This window comes from Oryctolagus cuniculus, chromosome 4 (genome assembly GCF_964237555.1).
Source record: "Oryctolagus cuniculus chromosome 4, mOryCun1.1, whole genome shotgun sequence".
NCBI lineage: Eukaryota > Metazoa > Chordata > Mammalia > Lagomorpha > Leporidae > Oryctolagus > Oryctolagus cuniculus.
Window position 1 is genome coordinate 102867360 of NC_091435.1, and position 22850 is coordinate 102890209.

Genomic DNA, 22850 nt, shown 5'->3' on the forward strand with positions numbered 1-22850 from the left:
GTAGCTTTCTGCAGTTTTTCTAATTAAACTTTTAACAGCATCTATTTCATTTCAAGTCTTGAAATATCAAATATCAATCTTGGTAGTAGCCCTTTCAGTCACTGATCTATGCCACTCCAATTGTTAATTGTCAAAGGACCATTAAATGTTTTCTGAGAAATATACCATAAAAAATCATTTGCACTCTGGTTCAATTACAGCAGTATTATTTAATGGAGAGAGCATTAATTTTTGAATCAGGAGTTTAAGGTTTGAATGTCAATTCTACCCCCACTTAATAAGCTTTAAGGCAGAGCAAGTTACTTTAAACTTTTCTAAACCATGTTTTCAATATCTGTAAATGAGGGATAATAACAATATCTTTTCTGAGGCTGAAACATCACGAAGTATATGGAAGTACTTTATAAACCATAAATTTAGGGACTGTTGTCACTTCCTCATTGGATTGATGGATCTAAGTCAATCCATGAAATTAAGAAAAAAAAAGGCTTTTTTACCTAGTTTTGTCAGAACTTAGGTATTTTATATGGGTTTCTCTTTCAAGAAATACTTAATCTGATTCTAAATCTGATCAGTTTGCCAAGAGAGTATTCCTTCTTGCATGGTATACAACTGATTTTTTTGGCCCAGGTGCATCACCTAGTTTCTGAATATTTGGAAAATTTTCAAATATCTTTCTAAAATTGATTTCTAATTTAATCAAGTGTCATTTAATTCACTCTTTTATAAAAGTGTTGCTAATTTTCTATATGCTGATTCTATCAGTTTGTGAGAAAAGACATCAAAATCCACAATAGTTTATATTTCCTTTGAAGCTTTGTTAGTTTTCATTGCATGGAATTTTAAAACAAATTTATTAGATGCTTGAACATTTAGAAATGTATCCTCTTTATGGTAAATCAGTCTTTATTATGTTAATCACCCTGTTTCTTCCAGTTTATATGCTGTTCTTTGAAATCTACATTGTCTGATATTCATATAGCCACTCCAGATTTCTTGTTGTTAGAGTTGGCATTGTGTATATGTATTTTCTTTATCACTTTACTTTCCATCTATTGATGTCTTTATATTTGAAGTGTATTTTACATAGGTGAAGCTTCCAGTTGAATCTTGTTCATTCAGCCTATAATCTCTGACTTTTAGTTACAATATTTAGGCCATTCACATTTAATGTAATTGTTGATAGGATTAGGTTTAAATTTATTCCATTTCTATTTGCCTTTTCTGTTCAGCCTATTTTTCTGTTTCTGCCCCTGTTTGGATTATTTGTTGTGATCCAATTTTTTTTCCCTCCTTTTGTGGACTATTAAGAAAATGAATTGTTTCATTTTAGTAGTTGTGTTAGGCTACATAGTACATCCCTTTAACTTTTCACCACCTACCTTGAAGTGATATTTTTAATGGGTTAAGTGGTAAAATAATCTTTATAGCTACCATTTCTTATACTCTTATTTCATTTGCATGGATGAGTATTTCCTTCTGATCCTTTTTTTCCTTCTGCCTGAAATACTTGCTTTAAATTTTCTTATAGTGCAAGTCTACCAATAATTCTACTAGCTTTCATATATAAAAATGCCTTGATTTCATTCATTTTTGGGGATGGTTTTGCTGGGTGTCTAAATTGATAGGATTTTTTTTTTTTTCATTAAGTCAGATGTTCCTTTACTCTAATGTGTATTGTTTCCAGTTGTAATCTGCTATTGTTTTGTCTTTTTTGTGTGTGTTTTTCTTTTCCTGGCTCATTAAAGATTCTCTGCTTTTTGAACAGGTTGAGTATGTTGTGCCTTGATGTAGTTTTCTTCATGCTTGTTATCCTTGCAGTTTATTGAGCTTAGATTTATTTATTTGTAGTTTTCTTCAAATTCAGAAATTTTTGTCCATTTTCTTCAAATATTTTTCTATTCCACCCCCTGAGATTTTGATTACACATGTATTAGTCTGCTTGAAGTTGTCCTACACCAACTGAGACCCCACTTATTCTTTTTTCTGTCTTCTGTGTCTGCTGTTCCTCCCCTCCCCCTGCTGGTATGTTGTGTTCAGGTTCACAAATTTTTCTTCTGCAGCATCTAATCTATAGTTTTTCTATCTAGTTTGGTTTTTTAGCTCCCAAAGATGTATTTTTTATTTATTTGAAAGGGAGAGTTAGAGAGGAGGGGAGACAAACACAGAAAAAGAGACCAACCTTCAATTCCCAAATAGCCGCAGTGGCAGGGATGGGCCAGGCTGAAGGAAGGTGCCCAAGAATTTGGGCCATCTTACTCTGCTTTCCCAGGTGCATCAGCAGGGAGCTGCATCAGAAGTGGAGCAGCCAGGTCTCCAACTGGTACTCATATGAGATGCTGGCATCAAAGGCAGAGGCTTAACCCTCCTAGGCCACAACATGGGCTCCTTGCTTGGTTACTTTTGACTGGAACTAAGACACTGACTTTTATCTTGTTAGGTTGTTTGATACTTTTATATTACAAATATTTGTGAAATGTGTTCTGGGACACCATTACATTACTTGGAAATGGTTGATCCCTTTGGATCTTGCATATAAGACTTGTTAAGTATCACACAAACAGTGCTCAGTGTAGGAATAATTATTAAATCATTACTGAGGTTAGAACCTTGGGTTTACTCTAACCAGTGATCCATGAATTATGAAGTTTTCTAGTCTAACTTGTGAATGTAGGTATTCTTCCTAGCCTTGAGTAGCAGGCCATTATTTCTTATACTTTTCAGTGCTTCTTTTCTACTTTCATCTAGTTTCTTCTCATAATTGAGCTGATTAGTACTCAACAAATATGAGAATAGGACCTACTTTAGAACTCTGTTCTGTGAATTCTTTTTTTTTTTTTTAATGCACAAAATGTTTATTGCAGCATTGTTTTTAAGGCACAAAACTAGATCAAAGTGGATGCCTGTCAAGAGGGGAGTATTGGTTTAATAAATTCTATTGCATATGTACTACATTCTACTGAACAAACAGTAAAATGAGTGAATTAGAGGTATAGTAGGTAGCTTTATTCTACCATTCCTTTACTTTTTTTTTCTTCCTTTTTTTTTTAACTTTTATTTAATGAATATAAATTTCCAAAGTACAGTTTATGGATTACAATGGCTTCCCCCCCATAACATCCCTCCCACCCGCAACCCTCCCCTCTCCCACTCCCTCTCCCCTTCCATTCACATCAAGATTCATTTTCGATTCTCTTTATGTACAGAAGATAAGTTTAGCATACATTAAGTAAAGATTTCAACAGTTTGCTCCCATACAGAAACATAAAGTGAAAAATAATAGATGATTTTTTAAATGATGATGAAATCAGATCAGACCTATTGTCATGTTTAATCCCAGTGAGAGTCAAGTTGGGAATTGATAATTTCTTCTTCTTCTTTTTTTTTTTTACAGAAGATCAGTTTAGTATACATTAAGTAAAGCTTTCAACAGTTTGCACCCCCATAGAAACACAGAGTGAAATATACTGTTTGAGTACTCGTTATAGCATTAAATCTCAATGTACAGCACATTAAGGACAGAGATCCTACATGAGGAGTAAGTGCACAGTGACTCCTGTTGTTGACTTTACCAATTGACACTCCTGTCTATGGCCTCAGTAATCTCCCCATGCTCCAGTCATGAGTTTCCAAGGCTATGGCCCATGCATATTCTTAACATGAAGCATTAAGCATATATTTTTTTTTTTTTTTTGGCTAGGTGAGTTACAATGAGATACACCTTTTAGGATGGCAAAAAATAGGTACATATGGGCACGTAGAGCTTTTTATTTTGCTAGTTGATGTGTAAAATGATATAGCCACTATGGAAAATAATGTGGCAGTTTTTCAAAAAGCAGACATAGAATTACCATGTGACACAGCAGTTTCATTTGTCAGTGTATATTCAAAAGGGTTGGATGCAGGAACCTGAAGAGTTGCATGGCAGTGTTGATAATAGCATGATTGACAGTAATGAAAATGTGGAAACACCCCATGATCCAGAAATAGATGCTCGTCAAGAGGAAAGTTTATGGAATTAAATGCCTACATCTTAAAAGAATTTCATAACAAATTAAGGATGCATTTCAAAGAACTAGAAAAGCAAGTACATACAAAACTCAGAAGAAGGGAAGAAATAAAGATGAGAGCAGAAATAAATATACTACTTATAGAACTTAAGAGCTCAATGAAGAATTGGTTTTTTGAAAAGGTAAACCAAATTGACAAATGGTTAGCTAGATAACCAAGAATAATAAAATACCCAAATAAATAAGATCAGAAAAACTCAAGATATTACAACTGATAGCACAGAAATACAAAAGGCTCATTAGGAACTCCTGTAAAATGTATCCCCACCCCAAGAAAATGGAAAACATAGAAGAAATTGATTCTGGGCATATACAAACTACCAATATTGAATGATGAATATATAAAGAACCTTGACAAACCAATAACAAATGCCAGAATTGAATCAGTAATGGTGTCTCAACAAAGGAAAGCCTAGCACTGGAAGGCTTCACTGCTGAATTATACCAAAATTTTAAAGGATTAACACCAATTCTTTTCAAAATATTCTAGAAAATTCAAAATGAAGGAAGACTTCCAAGTTCATTCTATGAAGCCAGTGTTACCGTAATACAAAAAGCAGATACAGTTAGAACCACAAAAGAAAACTATACACCATAACCCTGATAAAACATACATGCAAAAATTCTCAATGAAATACTAGCATCAGAATTAAAGAGCACATGAAACAGGTCATACACCATGATCAAGTGGTTCATCCCAGGGATGCAAGGATGGTTCCGCATACATAAATCAGTAAGTCCAATACATCACATCAGTAGAATGGAATACAAAAAGAAGTGATCATCTCGATAGGTTCTGCATAAGCATCCTAATAAAATTCCACACAGGAGCAGACTTTAATGCACTGGTTAAGGTGCTGCTTGGATGCCTACAAACCATGTTAACAGTGCCTGGGTTTAAGTCCTGGCTTGACTTTCAGTTCTAGCTTTCTACGAAAGTGCACCCTAGTTTGGAAGTAGGTATATGGGTCCTTGAGTTCCTGTCTCCTGGTTTTGGGCCAGCCCAACCCTAGATGTTGCATTCATTTAGGGAGTGAAGCAGCAGCTGGATGACCTCCTTCCCATCCACCCCCCCCACACCCCCCATAAAAATTCTAAAGCGTTAGGTACAGAGAAAATGTTTATCAACACAGTAAATGTTATATGTATGACATATCCACAATCAAGATTGTGCTGAACAGGAAACTGATAAGGACACAGAAAAAAATAAAAAGATATTTCATGTTTGTGGTTTGGAAAAATTAGTAGAATGTTGATGCCAAGCAAAGTGGTTTACAATTTGATGCATTTCCCCCAGAAAATACCAATGGAAGTCTTCACTGAAATAGAAAATAAAACTCAATTCTTTTTTTTTTTTTTAAAGATTTATTTATTTATTTGAAAGAGTTACAGAGAGAGGGAGGGAGGGGAGGTGTCTTCCATCCGCTGGTTCCCTTCCATCCTCTGGTTCACTCCCCAATTGGCTGCAGTGGCTGGAGCTGTGCCAATCCGAAGCCAGGATCCAGGAGCTTCTTCCAGGTCTCCCACATGGTTGCAGGGGCCCAAGGACTTGGGCCATCTTCTGCTGCTTTCGCAGGCCATAGCAGAGAGCTGGATCAGAAGTGGAGCAGCTGGAGCTCCAACCAGAGCCCATATGGGATGCTGGCACTGTAGGCAGTAGCTTTACCCACTATGCCACAGCGCCAGCCCCTCAACTAAGTCTTTGGTGGTAGCTCCTGCTTTCACTCACATGTTCAATGACTGCCTGCTAAGTGCCAGGGGATGTAATAACCACTACCATTCATAAACATCTGGGTGCTGCACTAAGTACTCTATCTGCATCGTTACTGAGGCACTGCACAACGGCCCTGCAAGGCTGGCAACATCATTCCTATTATACAGATGAAGAAACTGAGGCTCAGGGAAGGTACCAACAAGAACAAATGAGGCTCACTTATACAGCTAGAGCATCTGACATGGGTTTAGGACTCAAGCCAGGATACAAATGACCCATTCCCCTGGGTCCCAAGGGTCTCTGGTTCCTTTCTAGAATAAAAGCTTCTTGGCAGAAGTACCCGTAACATGCAGGACCTGAGCAGGATCACTACCCCTAATCCAGCCCCAGGAGCTGTCCATCTGCTACTGCTGGGAATGGCTTCTTAGACTGTGCAGGCAAGAAGCACAAGAACCAAAAAAGACTGGGCCGGGCTGGGAAGGGCTGAACCACCGATAAGTGTGTCAGACATTTAGCTGAGCTGCACCAGTACAAGCTCCTGGGGTATTATGATTTTTTTAAAATAATTATTTTATTTATTTGAAAGACAAGAGAGTTACAGAGAGAGGTAGAGCCAGAGAGACAGGTCTTCCATTCCGCTGGTTCACTCCCCAAATGACCGCAATGGCCAGAGCTGAACTGATCCAGAGCCAGGAGCCAGGAGCTTCCTCTGGGTCCCCCACATGGTGCAGGGCCCCAAGGAGTTGGGCCATCTCCTACTGCCTTCCCAGGCCACAGCAGAGAGCTGGACCAGACGAGGAGCAGCTGGTACTCAAATCAACACCCATATGGGATGCTGGCGCTGCAGGCTGGGGCTTTAACCTGTGCCACAGCACCAGCCCCCTATGATTTTTAACTTGATTAGATTTTAAAGATTTATTTTATTTGAAAGTCAAAGTCACAGAGAGTGAGAGAGAAAGATACCTTTCATCCACTGGCTCACTCCCCAAATGGCCGCAATGGGCAGGGCTGGACCAGGCTGAAATCAGGAGCCAGGAGCTTCTTCCAGGTCTCCCACATGAGTGCAGGGGCCCAAGCACTTGGCCCATCCTCCACTGCTTTCCCGGGCACATTAGTTGGGAGCTGGATTGGAAATGGAGCAGCCGGGACTCAAACCGGTGCCGATACGTGATGCTAACACTGCAGGTGGCAGCCCAACCCATCATGCCACAATGCTAGCCCCACTTCATTAGTTTTAACAGGTCATTTTATGTTCTTAAAACAACCAAACAATACACACATAACAGATTCTTACACAAGGAGGAGTTCCAGGTAAGCAATGCTATCTTCACTAACAGAACCCCTGAAGGGTGTGCTCGGGAAAGGAGAAAAGAAAACCACAGGAAAGAAATGGGATGCAAGAAACAATGATGGGCACAACAAGTGATGCAATATGTTGGTCAGCTTAATTAACAATTGACCATAAAAAATTAGCTTAAACTATTTTAAAGCACTAAAACCAAAACAACAAGGAAGAAGGGTGGAACAGGCTGTTATATGGGTAAAGAGCAATAAGAGCCTTGCCTTTTTGAGGACCTGACACATGCAAATGTTTAAATTCCATTTAAAAATTATAGTTAAGGGGGCTGGTGCTGTGGCCTAGAGGGTAAAGCCGCTGCCTGCAGTGCCAGCATCCCATATGGGCGCCGGTTCAAGTCCCAGCTGCTCCATCTCTGATCCAGCTCTCCGCTGTGGCCCGGAAAGCAGTGGAAGATGGCCCAGGTTCCCGGACCGGAAGCTCCTGGCTCCTAGCTTCGGATAGGCCCAGCTCCTGCCATTGCGGCCAGTCGGGGAGTGATCCAGTGGATGGAAGACCTCTCTCTCTCTCTCTCTCTCTCTCTCTCTCTCTCTCTCTCTCTCCTGTTCCCTCTCTGTGTAACTCTGACTCTCAAATAAGTCTTAAAAAAATTTATAGTTATGTATGAATGCTAAAATTTAAATGTAACTGCTAGAAAAATAGAAATGCAGACGGGGCAGTGCTGTGTCGTAGTAGGCTAACCCTCTGCCTGCGCTGCCAGCATCTCCCATGGGTACATGTTTGAGTCCCAGCAGCTACTCATCTGATCCAGCTCTCTGCTATGGCCCAGGAAAACAGCAGAAAATGGCCCAAGTGCTTGGGCCCCTGCACCCATGTGGAGACCCGGGAAAAGATCCTGTCTCCTGGCTCCAGAGTGGCTTAGCTCCGGCCATTGCAGCCATCCGCGGAGGGAACCAGAGGATGGAAGACCTCTCTCAATGTGTCTTCCTCTGTCAGTAACTCTACCTCTCAAATAAGTAAATAAAGTCTTATAAAACAAAAAACAAAACTCAGAGTTTCCAAACCAGAAGGGTAACGAAAACCCAATTTTAAAATTCATATGGAACAACAAAAATCCCAAATAATCAAAAGCAATCCTGATCAAAAGGATTAAAGCTGGAGTTACCGTGATACCTGACCTCAAAGCCATAATAATCAGAATAACATAATATTCACATAAAAACCAACATACACCTGTGGCATAGAATAGAAAAGTCAAAAGTAAATACACATATCTATAACCTTATACTGAAGTAAATACATGCACACCTCTGTTCATCTGCTGAAGAAAATACGTGCATCTAAAGCCAGCTTTGACAGCGGTGTCAAAAACCTACACTAGAAAAAGGATAGTCTCCAATAAAGGATTCATCCATCTGCTGAAATTTGAAGTTTGACTCTTACTACTACAAATTCAACTCAAAACCACATATTGTATCTCACTTGTAGAAATTAAAGCTAATGCTAATAATCTGTGTGTATGTTTGATCTGAATTTAAAATCATTGTCACTAGAGATCAGTAAGGGAAGGGGAAAAGAAATGGGAGATTGGATAATGGGTACCAAAACATAGCAGGTTGAGCATAAGGGGTTCTGGTGTTCTGCAGCACAGTGGGGGGATTGTGGCTCATGATGAGGTATTATATTCTGTATAAAGAACTGGAACAGCAGACTGGTAGCCTCCATTTACAAAAGATAAGGAAATGGAAAGGTTGATTGCCTGGTAGGTTTGACTTAAGCTTTGCATGTATGTTGACATATTCTATTGTACCACTTAAAAATGTAAAAGTATTATATCAATCCAAAACTTGAAAATGTAAAATATTTTTAAATGAATCAGCCGCCTAAATGTAAAACTTGAAAGGATAAATTGTGAAAAGTAGTGGAAAAACACTTCAACACAATTTTTTGGATAAGATTCCAGAAGCCCAGGCAACAGAAACATAACCATACAAATGGGTCCATATCAAACTAAGTAGTTTGTGCCTAGCAAAGGAAGCAGTCAACAGAGTAAAGAGAGAAACTACAGCATGGAGGAAAGACTGGCAGACTATTTATCTGACCAAGAAATAACAATGAGAATTTATAAGAAAGTCAAATAATTGGACACAAAATAATAGTAAGACTTAGAAAAAAGCAAATGACCTGATTAAACATTTAGCAAAAGGATATACAGATGGCCAATAGTATGTCAAAAGATGGTCAACATCACTAGTCATAAAGGAAATGTGAATCAAAATAACAGGTATCATCTCATCCACTTAGAATGCCTATAATTAAAAAGACAAAAATAGCTGGCACCGTTGCTCACTTGGCTAATTCTCTGCCTGAGATGTTGGCACCCTGCGAGTTCTAGTCCCATTCGGGGTGCCAAATTCTGTCCCGTTGCTCCTTTTCCAGTCCAGCTCTCTACTGTGGCATGGGAGTGCAGTGGAGGATGGCCCAAGTGCTTGGGCCCTGCACCCACATGGGAGACCAGGGGGAAACAACTGGCTCCTGGCTCTGGCGCAGTGCGCTGGCCGTAGTGGCCATTTTGGGGGTGAACCAACAGAAAAAGGAAGACCTTTCTCTCTGTCTGTCTCTCACTGTCTAACTCTGCCTGTCAAAAAAAAAAAAAAAAAAAAAAAAAACACAAAAATACTGTCAGGTATTCAGAGAGAGAGAAAGTGGATACATTATTGGTGGTGATATAAATTAGGACAACCATTATGGAAAACAATATGGAGAAATTCTTCCAAAAACTAAAAACAGAATTACTATAGGATCCATCTTTCCCACTACAGGGTAAGTATCTGAAGGAAATGCAATCAGTATATTACAGTACTGTTTGCAGTAGCTTAGATAGATAAGCTATTATGAGGTGTCCATTCATGGATGAATCAATGATGCCTTATGTATCTGTGACACAATATTATTTAACAATCAAAAGAATGACATTCTGTCTTTTGCAGCAACATGGATAGAAGTAGAGGATATTGTGTTAAGTGAAATAAGCTAGACACAGAAAGACGAATACTACTATGTTCTTATTTGTGGGAGTTAAGAATGTTACATAAAGTTGACCACAGAGCTGAAAAATTAATACGTACTAGAAGCCATTGAATTGTGTGCCTTAAATGAGTAAATTGTGTGCTATATGAATTAAATCTCAGTAAATTTGTTTAATTAAAAGTAAATGAGTAATAAATGGACCCCTTTTTAAGTTAGGGAGGCTGCATGGGTCAAGAATGAGGGAGACAAATTTTGATCTTAGCTTTGAGATTTTTAAAAACTATATAACCCTGGAAAAATTAACTTTTCTAAGCCTCTTAAGCAGTTTTATCATGTGCAAAATGAGACCAGTAACAGTGAACACACACCCCTCATTGGGTACATAAAATTATATTTTATGCTAGAGGTATATTCCTAAATAACTTGTACTATCCAGACTCATTTTATTTAAGGAATAAAATAAGAATGTGCCTTTAGGTTACAGCAGTCTGTCACCATTGTATGTATTTTGTGAGTCAGGCAAGTCACGGAAGTGTTAACCACACAACTCATGCTGCAGTGTTCTCAGCTTCCAGTTATCTTTACTTGGTTGTATAGTTTGGTTTTTAATTTTCTCCTGAACCTAATGGTGTATATTTTATAATGCAAATTTTCATTTTCTCAGCCACCTCTGTGACATTTTTCAGACTGCTCTGTATGAAATCAACACCCTTGGGCATCATGAAAGACCCTATTCATATAATTGTATTTTATCTTTCAGTGCCTTTTTTAATAAATTAAAATTTTCAGTCCTTCTCCCTCCCAACACCACATTTTTAATTTTTTGTTTAAATGTTAGAGAGAGGTTGAGAATGAATATTTCATTCACTGGTTCACACTCAAAGGCCCACAACAGCCATGGCTGAAGCCAGAGCCAGAAACTGTCTAGATATCCCAGGTGCATGGCAGGGACTCATGTCCTAGAGCCTCATATCAATCCCAAACTCTCAGACATGGGAGGCCTGCATCTTAATCATTAGGCTAAATATCCGTCCTCTCCTTCTACCTTTTTTCCACTTCTTTACACTAGAACAACTATTTTTTAATTATTATTTATTTGAAAGACAGAGTTACAAAGAGGTACAGGCAGAGAGAGAGAGAGAGATCTTCCATCTGCTGGTTCGCTCCCCAAATGACCTCAATGGCTGGAGCTGGGCCGATCCAAAGCCAGGAGCCAGGAGCTTCTTTCGGGTCTCCCATGTGGGACCATGGACTTGGGCCATCCTCTGCTGCTTTCCCAGGCCATAGCAGAGAGCTGGATCAGAAGTGTAGCAGCCAGGACTCTAAATGGCACCCAGATGGGATGCTGGCATGGCAAGTGGAGGCTTTTACCTTCTACTCTACAGTGCAGGCCCCAGAACAATTACTTATTAAAGAAATATTAAAGTTCTTTTTAAAGATTTACTACTCATTTTATTTGAAAGTGAGAGGCAGAGGGATCTTCCATCTACTGGTTTACTCCCCAAATGGCCACACAGCTGAAGCTGGGCCAGAGCAAAGCCGGGAGCTTCTTCCTGGTCTCTCATGTGGGGGCAGAGGCCCAAGTACTTGGGCCATCTTCCACTGCTTTCCCAGGCTCATTACAGGGAACTGGACCAGACATGGAGCAGCCAGAACTCGAACCAGCACCCATTTGTGAAGCAGCACTGCAGGTTGCTGCTTAACCCACTGTGCCACAGCATCAACCCCAGACCCAGAGTTGTTTATAAGATGAAACTTTACATACATTCTAGTACTTAAAATGCGAATTTGTAAGTGTAGTAGATACTAATTCACGTTCCAGTCAGGAAACCAAAGGTAATTTAATTGAAGGAAACACTTGCAGCCATATTGAGAATGGTGAAAAACAAAGATAACACAGAAATTAACTACCGCAGGAAGCTTGAAACTGTGGAGAAGGTAGAAATCACCTGTCCAGTGAGAACTGGATCTTAGAGGAAAGGCTGCCCGATAAAAACAGGAGTCCCTGCCAGAAACAGCCTACAAAGAGCTGAGAGAGATACCTGTCTTCTTTCTTCTGACCTTGCACTCCTGATCGTATCTTCCATTGTGTGAACTCATCCTGAAACAAGGAGGCACAGGAGCCAGAGAAATATAATTTCTAAGAGTTTGCCTTCTGGGTTGCAGAGTGTGATAAGGCAGAGTATGATGAGGAATGAAATGGAGAGTGGACTGATAAATGAACTGGTCAGTTGTCACATCTTTGTGGTGATGCACATTAAAGAGCTGCAGATTGCACACACCAGTCTTGTAAAAGTTGGCCTATCCTTTTGTTTACTGGCTGATTTTGGCTCGATTTTACCGGAAGGGAGACCCTCAGCCAACTATTTGAGTGAAGTGATTAATTAGATTAATTAAGGAAACCATCCTAGGAGAAACAAGTGAGGAAGTAAGGGAAGCATGATGGAGAAGAGGAAGGAAGCCAAGGAAAAATAACTTCTGTTTAAGTTCCAGTCTCAGCCTGGTCCAAGGGGAGCTTTGGAATATTTATTGCACCTCATTGTTAGTTTTTCTCATTCTGAAATACGAGAGCTAGAATTTGAAATCCTCTTCCCCCAAAAAGGTGTGTCCCAAGGTGGTTCTGTGAAAAAGGTTGCCACTGGGAGCCCTTAGCAGCCAGACAGACAGAAGCTGGGCGTTGTTCACATAACACAGGTTAAAGGGATCTAGGGAATAGGGGAGATCAAGTGCCAGCTAAAGTACTGCTTGAAGGTAATAAGAAATATAGCCTCCCAATGTACTCTACTTGTCAGCTCTAAAATTAGGTGATTTCTTGATTTTTTTAAAAAAATTAGATGGAATCTGTAGTTTGAAACTATACAGCAGGTGCATTTATGTTCATGTGCCACTGTATTTTCATAAGATTGCTTGAGGGGAGGCCTAAATTTGATTGAGGTCTGAGTGAGCTTCAAAAGATTCATGGTGGCAGGATAGCAAAGTGTGTTTCACCCAGCAGTTAAGACACCTGCATTGCATAGTGGAGTGTCTGGGTTCGATACCAACCTCAAGCTTTTGACTGTAGCTTCCTACTAACAGATGTTGGGAGTCAGTGATGATGCTCAGGTGATTGCTTCCTGCCACCTGTGCGGAGACTTGGATTACATTCCTGGCTAGCAGCCATGCCCCAGGCATTGTGGCATTTGAAGAGTGAACCCTAGTGCATGGATTTGTGTGTGTGTGTATGTCTTTCAACTAGATTAGATTTTAAAATGTTTATGGAAAATATATACTATGAAAATACTGTGCATGTATTTCAAATTTTTCTTGTCGCGTAACGGATTTTTTAAAGCTTTTTTTTTTTAAATGAATGCAAATTTCATAGGTACAACTTAAGGAATATAGTGGTTTTTCCCCCCATACCCATCCTCCCACCACTCCTACTCCTGTCCCACCTCCTACTCCCTCTCCCATCTCATTTTTTTTTTTTTTTTTTTTTGACAGGCAGAGTGGACAGTGAGAGAGAGAGAGAAAGGTCTTCCTTTGCCATTGGTTCACCCTCCAATGGCCACCATAGCTGGTGCGCTGCGGCCGGCGCACCGCGCTGATCCGAAGGCAGGAGCCAGGTACTTATCCTGGTCTCCCATGGGGTGCAGGGCCCAAGTACTTGGGCCATCCTCCACTGCCTTCCCGGGCCACAGCAGAGAGCTGGCATGGAAGAGGGGCAACCGGGACAGAATCCGGCGCCCCAACTGGGACTAGAACCAGGTGTGCCGGCGCCGCAAGGTGGAGGATTAGCCTATTGAGCTGCAACGCTGGCGAGCCATCTCATTCTTCATTAAGATTCATTTTTAATTAACTTTATATACAGAGACCCAACCCTATACTAAGATTTCAACAGTTAACACCTACATATACACACACACACAAAAAACGTAAAAAGTACTGTTTGGGAACATGTTTTGCATTTAGTTCTCATACTACAACTCAGTGTAAGTGCACAGTGACTTCTGTCAATTTAACAATTGACACTCTTATTTGCGATGTCAGTGATCACCTGAGGCTCTTTCTGTGAGCTGCCAAGGCTATGGAAGCCTTTTGTGACCATAAACTCCATCAGTATTTACACAAGGCCATAAGCAAAGTGGAAGTTCAGTTCTCCCTTTAGAGAAAAGTAATCCTTTGATGGCCTCTTTTTGCCACTGGGGTCTCACTCACAGAGATCTGCATGTAGGGTATTTTTTGCCACAGTATGTTAGGCCATATAAATATTGTCAGTGTTCTTAGCTGTACTTTGGATCTTAGTTTTTCTCTGATTTTGTTTTTTTTTTGCCTTTAAACATCTTAAAAAATCTTACTGTAATTTAGAAAATCCTGATGAAATTTTCAAGTCACGAATGCTGTTGCAAATTCTCATATGTAACGTGTTCCTTGCCTTAAGTTCACAAACACTGCAGTATGGTCAGGTGTAACCTAGCCAGTTACTGTTATACCTGTATCCACAATGGAGGAGTGGCTTTGTTTTTGCTGCCCATGAGCACCAATTCTGATCTTTTCCTTTATTACATGCTTAATAATGAGTGTTGTTCACACAGCTTTGTGTCCTATTTTTCTCCTTGTTCTTAAGTTCTTCCTTTAAATTGGGTTGACAAATTTTTTGTCAAAAACAAAGTAAATATTTTGTGCTTTCTAGACCAAAGGATTTCTGTTACAACTAGTCAGCTTTGACCTGTGGTGCAAAACAGCCATGGATAATATTTAGTGTAATAAGCTTGGCTGGGTTCCAGTACAGCATTTTATGGGACACTAACATTTAAATTTAATGTGATTTTTCGTGTTTTATGTGTCTTTAGAAACCATTCTTGCCTCACATACCACAGTTTTCTTTAGCCTATGCCACAGTTTGCTTGATATGTGTCTCTTGCATAACCCAATTTCTTGCTGTCATTACGTTAATTTGCATTGCTAATTACAGACAGCCTTTGCACCTTGCATTAGGAGAAAATCAAAGGAAAGAGTGTTTAATGGTATCAGCTAAATTCAGACTATGTATTAAATGCCAGCCAACTCTTGGGCTTCTGAGGTTTAAATTCTGTGAATTTGAGATACTGACAAAAATAGACTATAAGATACACATATGAATACGGAAGATACAGGTACACATGTATATATATATATACACACACATATTTGACAAGAAAGTGTATTTGCGAATAGTATCCAACATTCCACCTATCAAATTGAGTAGATTATAATGGAAATAATTCTTAAATAACATTTGTCTAACACTTGTAATCTCCATAGCACTTTCCACATGCATCATCTCACTTATTCTTCACAGCATCTTGGGTAGTAAGCTTGAAAGTGGTATGTTATCCCCATTGGTGACAAAACAGTATGAGAATTTAAGTGATTTGCTTGACTCTAATTGGATAGTGGCAGAACCAGGATTCTTGTTCATTGAACACTCAACAGCACTTTGGAAATAGAAGGAATGGTATCATCACTTAAAAAAAAAATTATTTATTTGAAAGTCGGAGTTATACACAGAGAGAAGGAGAGGCAGAGAGAGAGAGAGAGAGGTCTTCCATCGTTAGTTCTCTCCCCAGTTAGCTGCAACTGTGCCGATCCGAAGCCAGGAGCCAGCAGCTTTCTCTGGGTCTCCCACACAGGTACAGGGGCCCAAGCACTTGGGCCATCTTTTACTGCTTTCCCAGGCCATAACAGAGAGCTGGATGAGAAGTGGAGAAGCCGGGTCTCGAACTGGCTCCCATATGGGATGTCAGCACTGCAGTCGGTGGCTCTACCCACTACACCATAATGCCAGCCCCATCACTTTTAATCTTACCATTTTGCAAAGCAGCACCCAAGTTTTGGTGCTAGTAATTTATAGAGCAAACACTCAGGAACCCCAGTCTCCCAATTAAGTAGGTCAGTGTGTTTTCTGTTAGGGTGCATCTCATATAGAGATAACTAAATGGAAAGTAATGCTTATGATAGTTTGATAGTTTTATTTTAAAAATAAATATTTTTTCTTAGTATCTTAAAAAGTATCAAAATGTTAGGTACCACGTAGCATGCTTAATGTCTTAACTATGGTTCAAAGCTAAAGCTTCTGGACTTCAGTATATGTGGAATAAATGCAAACTTCAACTTTGTTCCTTTCCAGCACCAGCATTGGATGTTGATTGGCAGAGCAACAACACCTTTGCTTCATGTAGTACGGATATGTGCATTCATGTCTGTAAATTAGGACAAGACAGACCTATTAAAACATTCCAGGGACATACGGTAAGAAACCTTTTCCCTCCCTGTTACAGGGATTATGACAAGTGATATTTCAGAATAATTTTGACATGTTTCTGTTTAATATCTGCACAGTAACCCAATCTAGCAAATGAAAATGTGAATATTTATTTTTAGAATGAAGTAAATGCTATCAAATGGGACCCAACTGGCAATCTCCTGGCCTCCTGCTCTGATGACATGACTTTGAAGGTAATTAATGTTTAATGGGGATGCGATGGGAGTGTCACACAGTGTGCCTGCTTTGACTGTTTAGAATATTTCTTACATTGTATGTTTAAGCCTTGGTGAGAACTTTTCCTGCTCTCTAATGATTAATTATTGTTTTGCGTACTTTAATTTTCTTTTCTGGGATATATAGAATTACTTGAATATAGCAAATACATTGTATTAATAGTCATACAGTTATGATGGCATATTAATCAGCATTCTCCAGAGACATAGAACCCATAGAGGGGACAGACCAATCAATCCATCGTAAGAGATTTGTGAACAATTGGCTCACAAGGTTATGGTCGCTGATAATCACATGCATGTTCTGCTGTTTGCCAACTAAAGACTCAGAAAACTGCTGGTGAAACTCCAGGCAGGATCCATGGCCTAGGGGTCAGGAATACCAGTGGTTAAGTTCCAGTCCCTGGAAGCCCAGTATCCTAGCTCAGTGGTCAGGCTGCCGTTCTGGTTTGTTCCGGACCTCTCTGCATCTGATCATACCCAGCTACACTGGAGAGAGGGTAGTCTGCCTTACTTAGTCTAGTGATCAAAACCCAGTCTCATCCATAAACACCCTCACAAAACCACACAGAAATAATGTTTAGTTAAATCTCTGAGTTCTCTATGACTTTCTCAAGTTGACTTATAAAATTAACCCTCACAGGCAGTAAGAAATGTAACACTATGTATTGGTTCAATTAAAGTTTATTTTCACATGTGAAGATCTGACTGACAAATATTTAAGATCTTTGAAGCATTTGTGAATTTATCTGAAATTCTGTGAATTGTATCAATTTGCTTTTGTTGTGATGTGAATTTGTATCTCCCTGGCTGGGAAACTGATAGAAATGAGTTGGGAGTCTCTGAGTGACTGAGCAAGCCTACATGCCAGCAGCCACGTTTTAACCTGCATTTATTATTTTTTTCTTGTCTGACTGAAAGCAAAACTGTTGCTACCTTTCATCTAAGCACATTGTACCACAGTTAGGGAAAAAGAATTTTGAAGTAAAAAACCAGCCAACTACTAATCTCCAAAATAAATGAAGCCTGCAGTTCTCTTCTGTAACAGATAACTCTACTGAAAACAGTTTTATCTTTGACTTTGTGATACCAGACTGCAGATGTGATAACCTTTACAGATAAAATAATCTTGAGGGAAAACTGCTTTTCCTCCTACCATGAATGGACTGAATGTAACCTTGGGAACTCTCTGGATTTTTTTTACCCTAAGTACCTGCTGTTTGTTCAGTCAGATAGTTCTCAAGTGCTGGCTCCCTTAGGAGCATTGCTAGTAAAAAGGCTTTTCTTAATGCTTTTATTTTGGAGTTTTCCTTGTATGTACATATATTAGTACTTATAAAATGAAAAATTTGTAGAAAAGCATATGATATACAAGGAAATGGAAGCCGGTGCTCGTTGAGCCTTATGTCATGGATTGAGTTGCAGCTGCAGAGATAGATTGGAACTTGAAATTTTAAGAGAGCTTTTCTGCATCTTAAGAATAAATAAAGGTCACATAGGATTTTAAAACAAAAACTAGGTGGATGGGCAAGCTGTAAGAGGGCCATTTTCTGAGAACAGGGAATACCTAATTGAGTGAGAAGATCATATTGAATTTTAATAATGTCGGAGTAATGCAGATGGAGAGGCTTCATGGGTCTGATTCTCTCATTACAAAACACCTACCTAAGCTTCCAGAGACTGAGGAGTGACCAAAGTGGAAAAGAGAGAGAATGTGTAGAGAAAAGTACTTCACAGAGACACTGGATGGGAGTGGCCAACAGTATCAAATGCCATTGGAAGGAAGTCTAACGAAATTTGTTCTGGAAAAACATCTTTTGAGTTCATTTACATGGGGTTATAAATGCCTGAACTGCAAAAACACTATGATAGTACCCCATTATTTTTTGTTAGTTTTATTGTAGGAGTATGAAGTCCAGCTAACTTTTGTTTCCCTTCTGCTGTTGGAGTTGATGTGCTTGTGTTTGTCAAGACATCTTATGTGTTTCCCCCATTCCACCTTTCAAGTCTATATTGATACATCCAAAAATACTCTGGATGTAGGTTTCTATTAATTTTTGCTCATAATTAATGCAGATTTTTTAACCTGAACATAGCATTTTTCACCTCAGCAGAAGCTTATTCTCTACTACTTTAGCTCTATTGCATGTGTTTTCATCACTTGTTCTGTTCGAGTCATCACATTATTTTGTAAGCTGTTTACTTATTTTCACTTCATTACAGAAAGTAATTTCCGGCTAGTTAATTCTAAGAGCAATATATAATGTCTGTTATTTAAGGGACAGCATCAAAGCAGTCCCTTTAACATTTTGATGTTGAACTTTGCAACTTTTTAATCTACCAGAAGTAATCATGGAAAAAAACTATAATTCAGTCTTCAAACCTTACAATAGTGAATATTTTTGAAGGCGACAAAGATAATATCATTTATTCCAAAAATATTAAATATATTCTGTATTTAAATTACAAATATTCCCTTAATTTTGGTTCTATCACTCATATTTTGGGCTGGCAAGATAGTATATTTTGAATGTACTCATTATACTGAACCATAATTATATACATTTTCTTTTTTGTTTAGATATGGAGTATGAAGCAAGACAATTGTGTCCATGATTTGCAAGCACATAATAAAGAGATTTATACTATCAAATGGAGTCCAACTGGACCAGGGACGAATAATCCAAATGCCAACCTTATGTTAGCAAGGTGATACGATATTTCTGTTTTACTCTTCCTTTTATGAGTCCTTTACAAATAAAGCTTCTAATGAATTTGAATTTACAAGTAGGGAAGATCCTATGACATGGCAGTGTAGATCTTACAAGCATAAATAAACCCACCCACTGAGCCTTCTTGGCTGTCACAGGGTCTTGTCCTAGTAAGAAACGGCAATCAAACCCAGGCACTCTGATGTGGGATGCAGGTACCCTAACCATTGTCTTAAATGCCTGGCCAAACTCCCCAGGGACTATATTTTCAAGGGGGGCCTTTAAATACAGGCTATATTATTAGTATTTCAGGACATAATGGAGGTAACCAAATTCTGACTTGATATCAAATATTGATTAAAATGTAAGTAATTTAGACATAATGTATAGTTCTGTTTTTTCATCATCTTAAAAATAAATCAATAGATTTGGCCAATTCTGTGTTTAAGATCATGAATCAGTAAAAAGGGATTATTTGAAGTGAAAAAGACAGTGAATTACCTTATTTATGTTTTCTGGTTTAGGGATTTAGAATTGTCTAGGTTCCAGAATACTTATTTCCTTACAGTCCAATCTTCTTCTCATGAAGAATTTGTGGCTGTTTCAAGTATCAGAATATTGGCAGATTGGATACAAGGCTATAAGAGTATTTCATTACCTTTAATCTAATTTTCTTTCCTCCATTTTCAGTGCATCCTTCGATTCTACTGTTAGGTTATGGGATGTTGACAGAGGAATTTGCATACATACTTTGACAAAACACCAAGAGCCTGTGTACAGCGTAGCTTTCAGTCCTGATGGCAGGTATCTGGCAAGTGGCTCTTTTGACAAATGTGTACACATCTGGAACACACAGGTATGTTTGAGATATTTAGATGGTTTGGTGTTCTTATACCTGGGTGGATGCATTTGCCTATACAGATGTGGTCTTTGGGGCAGGTATCATTCCTCCTGTGGGGTTAATTGAATTATTAGTTTTAAAAAGGGAGAATTTATGGCTCAGTAATGATCAGAACTGATTGAAATTATGTTTTTTATATTTACTAGTGATTTTAGGTTATCTGTTTATAATTCATTGTTTTGTTACTTTTTCTTCCCCAGCAGTTTCATAGATAAAAATTTTGAAAGATTAAGATGCACTTATTTAGATGAATAACATTTTGATTTTCTAAAAGGATTATCTTTGAGGAAGTAATACATGAGCAGTGAAAAATAAAGGACAAGATTTTATGGTGGAGCAGGATGATATTACGAGAAACAAACTTAGAACCTTGGCACCTTTTCAGGGTTATGCTAGAGAGCGAGCCATAGAGAAGTATAGAGCCATCCTGTTGCTTTCATTTTTTAACCTTTTCAGTGTTTTGGTTTTTATACCCATATACTCTGTGGCTTTTTTTTTTTTTTTTAAAGATTGATTTATTCATTAGAAAAGTAGAAGTGACAGCAGCAGAGGTGGGGAGGAGAGATTTTCCATCAGCTGGCTCACTCCCCAAATGGCCACAATAGTCAGGGCTAGGCTAGGCCAGGCTGAAGCCAGGAGCCTGGAATTTCATCCAGGTCTCCCACCTGCATAGCAGGAATCTACCCAACTATTTGGGCCATCTGCTGCTGCTTTGCAGGGAGCTGAATCAGAAGTGAAGCAGCCCAGGACTTAAGCAGGCACTGTGATACAGGATGCCAGCAGGGCAAGCAGCGGCTTAACCTGCTGCCCCACAGTGCCAGCCCCTACTGTTCCTTTCATAGCAATCACTGGCCTTCCCTTGGATCATCAGATCCTCGCTGGTTATAGTACACACATGAATTACTGTGAGCTCTTTTCTTTTGTCTACTTACTGACCACTGCTATCATTGATTTCACCAATTTGCATGACTCATCATTTTCAGATTGTTTCTGGTTAAGTTGTACATTCCATATGGATCAAGAAAAAACTAATATATATTATATAAAGTCATACTCTTGAAAAATTTCACTTCTGTTTCTGATTTCATCCCTTATTAGGTATACAGGTATAATTTTTATTCTTTGTGAGATCTTTTTGTGAATAAAATCTTGTGATTCTTTCATTTTTACACTCCTAATTAACAATATGAGGGAATATATTACATCACAGTCTAATCTATAGGTGAAAATTAATATTTCAAAGTCATTTTCAATGTTTATTTTAGATAATATTTAATGGTTCATATTAATTTTTTCTGTGAACTGTGATAATTTCTTTTCAACTGGGATACTGGCTTCTGTATTTCTTAAAGCTCTTTACTAGCAAATAAACCTTTGGTGATGTGAATTGCAAACTTTTCCTAGTTGAACAATTATTAAGGCAAAATCAAAAATTATATTTAGAATAAAATTTTAAAGTAACAGTGTTTTACCTTCATATTTTATCATTGTTTTCTTATCTATAATTCATTTTCTCTCCTACTGAATATATCCTTGTGCAGGATATGTTCTGTAACTAATATTTGAGTATTCATTTAAAAAAATTCATTTCTAAACCTTGTATTTGTGGGAGGACATGAATTGTTCTCCCAACTCAACTTTTTAAAACTGAACAATAGGGGCCAGCACCATGGCGTAGTGGGTAAAGCTGCCAACTGCAGTGCCGGCATCCCATGTGGGTGCTGGTTCAATACCCGGCTGCTCCACTTCCTATCCAGCTCTCTGCTGTGGCCTGGCAGGGCAGTGGAGGGTGGCCCAAATTCCTTGGGCCAGCGTGGGAGACCTGGAGGAAGGTCCTGGTTCTTGGCTTCAGATCCTCCCAGCTCTGGCTGTCGTGACCATTTGGAGAGTGAACGGGTGGATGGAAGATCCTTCCCTCCCTCCCTCTCCCTCTCCCTCTCCCTCACTCCCTCTCTCTCTGTAACTCTGCCTTTTGAATGAATAAATAAATCTTTAAAAAAACAAGAACAACAAAAACTGAACAGTAATTAGTAGTTTGTGAAAGTAACCCTAAATATAAATCATAATATAATAATACAGATCTCCATGAATATTTAAGTTAGTCTTTGTTCATTTTCAATTTTAATATAAAATACTCAGACAATATAATATGTCCATGTAGCTACTTCCCAGATTTAATTGATGAGAGCATTTTGCCACATTTGTTTTAAATTTTTTTTTCTTATTTTTAAATCATCAATTGTTATATGGGCTTTAGCAATCCAAAAGAGGGTATCTGTCATTCCCATGAGAAATGATATGTACTGCTATTTTTTGTGGTAAAATTGTATGTAAATAGTACATGATTCTCTCTATATATAATCAGTATGTGTGTGTGTGTATATATACATGTACATACATGTGTGTGTATATATCTTTTGAAGCATGTATTTCTCATTACTTTGTTTTTGAAATAAAATTACTTTAATGCACAGTATCCTAGAAGGTTGGTTTATTTTACTGAATGTATCAGTTTTCCTATTGCTGGAATTTTTTAAATAAGATAATATTGCTGTGAACATCCTTGCACATGTCTCCTTGTACACATGATTGAGAGTTTCTGTAATAGTTT

General features: G+C 38.6%; 1 protein-coding gene across 7 annotated transcripts in view; it reads left to right on the top strand.

The window, feature by feature from the left end:
- Nucleotides 1–22850, top strand: part of TBL1XR1 (TBL1X/Y related 1) — a 182233-nt gene that overhangs the window by 148348 nt on the left and 11035 nt on the right. For all 7 annotated transcript variants that reach the window (XM_051818788.2, XM_051818787.2, XM_070072486.1 and 4 more), the window contains 4 exons: nucleotides 16257–16378; nucleotides 16511–16585; nucleotides 19209–19336; nucleotides 20029–20194. In XM_051818788.2, the coding sequence (XP_051674748.1) occupies nucleotides 16257–16378; nucleotides 16511–16585; nucleotides 19209–19336; nucleotides 20029–20194 (491 nt within the window). The remainder of the gene's footprint in view (nucleotides 1–16256; nucleotides 16379–16510; nucleotides 16586–19208; nucleotides 19337–20028; nucleotides 20195–22850) is intronic.